This window comes from Propithecus coquereli, unplaced genomic scaffold (assembly GCF_000956105.1).
Source record: "Propithecus coquereli isolate 6110/MARCELLA unplaced genomic scaffold, Pcoq_1.0 Scaffold501, whole genome shotgun sequence".
NCBI classification, from domain to species: Eukaryota; Metazoa; Chordata; class Mammalia; order Primates; family Indriidae; genus Propithecus; species Propithecus coquereli.
The window spans coordinates 186,018-191,973 of NW_012150853.1; the positions used below are offsets into that span (position 1 = coordinate 186,018).

Here is a 5,956-nt window from a genome sequence, read left to right on the forward strand (position 1 = left end):
GAGCACTGAACCTAAGGAAGGCTAAGCTGAGGTCCTGATTCTGGTGTTGGTTCTGTGGTTGACACCGGTTAGTTCAGAATTCTTACCACAAGACAAAAGGAGGAATCCATCTCCCATAAGCCCATTCAGAAAATGCACTATAACTAAGTTAAGGATAAAAAGCTACCAAAGAAAGGAACCGAAAATATTAACAAAGCAGTAACTGTCCCTGTTTATACCTGTAGCCACTGCAGTAACGAACTTGGATCCAAAATGCCCATCCGGAGAGAGCCGGCAAATGTTGGGGTGCTTGTTCTGGAAGTCCCCCGCAGTGATGCACTCTTCTGAACTCAGGAAGTACGTGTCCTACAATGAGAGAAGCAGCGTAGCAGATTTTACAGCATCATGTCAAAAGATGCTTCTAAGTCTTCTTTAGAAAATAAGACTAAACTATAATGTCTTAAAAGCCACAGCAAGCCAGGGTGAAGCAAAGACCTGGAATCCCTGCCATTACAAACTCCACCTAAAACCACCCACAACCAGGAAGGCCAGAAGCATGATGCAAACCACCCCCCACAGGCCAACCTCTGAAAATCACTGCTTTGTAAAGGTAAGGTGGGCTTTTCCCATGAGACAGAATAAACAAATCCAGCCTTAATTCATTGATAAGACTGTCTTGAAAAATAATACGGTCTGAAAACCAGAACATGCTGTGCAGAGAGACCCTCAGCAAGTGAGTCCACACTGTCTGTAACCAAGCCACAGGGCTGAGCCAATACTCCTCTCTTTGCCTCACCTTATTTCGACTGTATCGGACTGTACCCTTTCGGGTATCTTCTGAGACGAGGTCTGTAAATATCCAGCCAACCTTAATAGAAAAGGAAAGTATCTTTTGAACATCTCCCTAAAACAGATGAATGATTTCTGGCTTCTACCTGTAAAGCTTAAGAACATTGTCAGAGACTTCTTCTTGCGAGCCAGACCAGCCTACGTGAATCGGCTTCTCGTAAGATGCCACACCGGGGCTTCCAAACTCTGCTCAGTAGAAACCGGCCACCCTCCCTCTAGTGCTGCTGGACTGGACACAAGCTTTTCTCAGCACCGTCCCTGTGCCCAGCACCATGCTGGGTGCAGAAAACACAGTGGTGAATGAGACCAAGGGAACACCGGTGAGAAGGGAACGTACACTCCATGAGGAAGACAGATAGCAACCGATGCTGGGTGTTCCCCCAAAGATAAGAAAAAGGACTCCCCACAAAGAGGCACTTAAAGTAAAAGGAGGTAACACAATGGCGACTTCACTCAGCTGCTCCTTAGACCTCTCATGCAGGGCTGGAAAGAAGCGTCTGAGGTTGCCAGGATCTGAACCCGTCAGCCCAGTCCTGGAGCTCAGATCAGTGCCTGGCCTCCCCTGCATGTTCCGCTGTGACAGCACCTGTGTGCTCTGTGGTCCCTGGACCCGCCTCTGCCCCTGAACTCCACAGACAGCTACCCTCTTGCATCAGAAGCCAGCGGCAGGCTGCGCAAGTGGAGCTGGGGTCCAGGCAGTCTTCACTCCTGTCCTACTGGTGACTGGCGGCTGTCACCCTCTAGCACACCCTGACACACAACGCTCCACAGCCACCTGGTGCCAGCATGACCGGGCACACTGGGAGACTTGATGTCTTTAGAAATGCCCAGATGAATGAAAAACCCAAGGAGGATGGCAACGGAGAAAATGAGACTTAAATGACAAATGCCATTAAGCAGCAAACAACGCAGAACCAAAGCTAAGCTAAGTAAGGGCTGAGGCACTGGTATTTGGAGCAAGGCTGTAAGGACCTTCAAGACCTATTATAATTATGGTCATTACATATTTGTTAAAACCCATCCTTTTTTTGTGGTGGTGGGGTGGGGAGACAGTGTCTTGCTGTCACCACGGCTGGAGTGCACTGGTGCTAACGAGGCTCACTGCTGTCTCGACCTCCCGAGCTCAAGTGATCCTCCTGCCTCACCTCCCAAGTAGCTGGAACTACAGGCATGTACCACCATGCCCAGCTAATTTTTTTATTACTTTTTTTTAGACATGGGGTCTTGCTATGTTGCCCAGGCTAGTCTCAAACTCCTGGCCTCAGATGATCCTCCCCTGCTTCAGCCTCCCAAAGTGCTGGGATTACAGGCACGAGCCACTGCTCCTGGCCTAAAAACCTATCTTTAACATTCCTGGGAACTTTATCAAGATGTGAGATAAAACGGATCAACAGAATCAAAAAGAAAATTCTCCTCCTATCTTCTAACTGTCCCATGAAAGGAGGAAAGCTCCCCGGCTCAGACACCTAAGTTATAAAAGGAAACTGGATGATTGACGAGGGAACACCAGAAGCTCCGAGTGCCCGGCACAGAAAACGGACACTGTGAACAGGCCATCCTTGGCCATCCTCGGCCTCCAGGCTGCGTGAAGCAAGAGCGCAGGGGTCAGGTAGGGCGCAGCCGGTACCACAGCCCCTCCTGTCTTACTCCTGCCGCGGCTGGTCTCCTCGCCCCCCGCCCCCCCACCGCTGATGCAGTGCTCAAGAGTGGCTGGCAGGCTTAGATGTAACAGCTCCTGCACTGGGATCATTTTTTTTATGCTCAGGGAAATGTTCTCATTTTAAGTCAGAGGAACATAAAAGCTACCGGCACCCAATAAACACGAGCAGAGTTTCAAAATGTGTGGAGCCTGCACCTGACCTTGTGCAGGTTAGGAAGTTGTCCCAGACGAGGCCTGGCTACTCCACCCACCCAGATGCCCACCAGAGCCAGGGCCCCCCAAGGCTGCTTGGCTTATGCCTCAGTACCTTCCTCAGGCCAAGTTTGGCAGCAATTTCATCGACCACTTCAGCTTTGGGATCTTCAAGAAGCTCCAGGCTGTTCTGTGTGCCAATCTGTCAGGAATCAAAGGGGAAAGTAGACTTAGAGAGGAAGGCTCAGAGCACAGCACCTCCAACCCTCCCATTTCTACCTCCAGGGCCACAGGTGCGGGCTGGTCTCCTCTTTGTCAGAAAGGAGAATTACAGCCACCGATCAAACACAACCACACCCCTCCAGGCTGTTCTCCTTCTCAGGTTGCAACACACTTTTAGATGCAAATCCAAGAGAAGCTGAAGGCACAGTATCCAGGCTGCTGTGTCACAAAGTTCTACATCAACTGTGTTGGGGACTAACGAGGGCTTTCTGCGCTTGCTCTGCTTCTTTGTGTTACAGGTTCCTTCCCTGGGGAATGAAGTTATTTTCAAACTTCCTTGGGTAAGTAGTTTCACTCCAAACAGGTCTGGCTAGATTGAAGCTGTAAGGTACTATTTGTTCCCAGGAAACAGCCTTGCAAGATTCCCATGCTGCTCCTCCTTAGCCAAGATACTGAGTCAGAGAGAGAGTGTGAACTCCACAGAGAGAGCAATGAACACACACCCTAAGTAGATGAAAAGGCATCTACACTCAGGGACGAGCTTGCCAGGAGGCAGGGCACTCAGCTCAGGCAACCGACAGGCTCTGGCAATGACTGGCTCACATGGAACCTGCACCAACCACAGGACACCACTTCCTGGAGGGGACAATCTTTGCTGATATCTTCAATCTTCACTTACATGCAACTTGTGGGTCGCTGATAGTAAGTATCATTCCAAACAGAAACCCTGGCTGTAAGCACAGGAAAAGTGAAGGTAACCCCAAACTGAGTTATATTAATTGGGTAGGTACATCCTCGTAAATTAGTAAAAATTTGGCAAACAACACAGAGCTTTCTATTTGCTGGGTATTACCCAGACGGAGATCACTGTACCTCCTGGAGACAAGTCAAGTCACAAACTCAGGACAAATCTAAGGAAATGGACTTGTTTAATGACATGTGGCAGCGTTAGCTCAACTTCTAATGAGCCGGAGGTGATTAGAGGCCAACTGTTCCCACCTCCAGGATCCTCAAATCAGGAGCCCCGACGACGCTGTTAGTAGCATCGACACAAGAGGTTTCTGTGCCAATTTTTTAAAAATTATACTTAGAACTGTTAAACTCTCCATGAAAGAGACCCTCTACAAAACTGAAGTTAAACACCGTGTGTTTCCAGACGAGCATCCTGATCCCAGAGCACCTAGTGCCCTAAAGGTCAGAGAATCCAGACCCCTCCAGCAGAGCCTCTACTGCCATCTATTGTCTCTTTAAATGAAACGTCGCAAAAGGCCTTCTGAAACACTATCTACGGTGCTGCACAAATACCAAAATGTCAAAGGGATGTAAACTACACTTAAAATCTGTATAAATGCAGCCAGCCGGGAGAGACACATGCATTTGTGCAGGAACCACAAACAAACCTGCTGAGCCAGTGGCAACTGCCCATGGCCTGCAGCCCAGACCGCGCTGGGCAGAAGACGCCCCCACCCCCCAAGGGAGGCTAAGTACACAGTGGGCCAGCCACAGAGTGACCTCCAGAACACAATGCAAGGTGGAAGAAAGTACAAGTAGCATGGGGCACACACAACAAAATGAAGAAGGGAGAGTATGAATCCGTGCGTGTGCGTGCGGCCCTGTGTACATTAAAATGAAACTTCATACACCAAACCAAGAAGTTCTAAAACGTGGGGCTGCTGCAGAGGAGAGCAGAGGACAGGGTGATGGGGGACGAATACACCTGGTTTGCCAATCTGACTCTTGAACTATGCAAATTTTTTTTCTTCTCCAACTTTTTTAATAAAAAATGTCTAACATGTAGCAAAGGATGAAGAATTTCACAGTGAGCACCATCTCGATTCAGCCTGAACATTTACTATGCTCTGTCTGTCCCTCTAGTCACCCATCACCCCATCTTATTTTTCTGTTAGATTTCAAAGTGCGGACATAAGTATAGCTCCCCCAAATAGTTCACCATGTGTATCATTAACTATTAGAACTCAACAGTTGTTAGAGTTTTTGCCTTCGCAGTAAAATTTATATAATGAAATACGCCATATAAATATTTCATATAATTACAAAGCAATTGTGTGTGTATATCTTTATACAGACACAATTCCTAAATACTCCCAATTCCTAAAAACCAAGAATAAGACGTGCTACTGGTTGGTGGCATAATCACAGAGAGGACCTTGCAGTGGTGATTATACATAGGCCCCCAGTGGGACAAACCCAAAGGACCCTTCTCCCCACCCCACCAAAAAAAAATTTCAAACTGTTTTCGGTCCTGCTTTAGTGGCAGGGGCACTGTGGTTACTCTGAGGCTGCAGTGTGTGTGGCACGTGATGAGGACAAGGGTAAGGCTGCAGCGCTAACGCGAAGCTGCCTAGGACAGAGACTGTCGCATGGGTAGAAGAGGCACAGCACAACAGGGAAGACCTAAAGGAGGCAACGTCGGACATTACTGAGGGAAGTGGCACACCTAGGACAGGGATGGCAGATGAGATAAAAATACTGCATCAGTATTGGTTCAAATTACTTAGGCTGATAAATGTGCTAGTTACGTAAGAGAATATCCTTATTCTCAGGAAATACACACTGAAGTATCTAGAGGCCATGATCCTACTCTCCAGTAATTTCACAAAGAAATATTCTGTGTGTGTGTGTAGGAAGAGACAGGCAGGCAGACAGTGCACAGTGACAGCACACACAAGGCAAGACGCAATCTGAAAAGGGCATCGGACAGACAGACAGACGTCCATCAACTGTGAACCCTGCCACGGTTACCTGAGGCGGTTCATAAATCGCAGCCACTTCTGCTCTGATGCCAAGGGGGATGTCTTTGTGCTCCGTGTACCGACCATATAAGTACCCAAAATGCTGGTTTCCTGTCTTTCTCCAGAAGTCAAGGAAGCGGTCAGCTACAGTGTGATTCTCAAACATGATGTTGTCCACATGCCTGTACTTCTGTAGAGTTAACAACAGTGAGGTAAATAAAACAACAAAACAAATCATTTAAGGGGCCAGGTACAGTGGCTCACGCCTGTAATCCCAGCATTTTGGGAGGCCGATTTGGGA

At 48.1% G+C, this 5,956-nt stretch overlaps 1 protein-coding gene across 1 annotated transcript in view; it reads right to left on the reverse strand.

Annotated features, from left to right (window-relative positions):
- The window catches only part of NPLOC4 (nuclear protein localization 4 homolog (S. cerevisiae)), a 42,965-nt gene that overhangs the window by 32,486 nt on the left and 4,523 nt on the right, over window positions 1-5,956 (reverse strand). The window contains exons 4-7 of the mRNA XM_012656457.1: window positions 5,666-5,845; window positions 2,796-2,882; window positions 776-847; window positions 219-345 (exon numbers count right to left, since the gene is read on the reverse strand). Coding sequence (XP_012511911.1) covers window positions 219-345; window positions 776-847; window positions 2,796-2,882; window positions 5,666-5,845 — 466 coding nt within the window. The remainder of the gene's footprint in view (window positions 1-218; window positions 346-775; window positions 848-2,795; window positions 2,883-5,665; window positions 5,846-5,956) is intronic.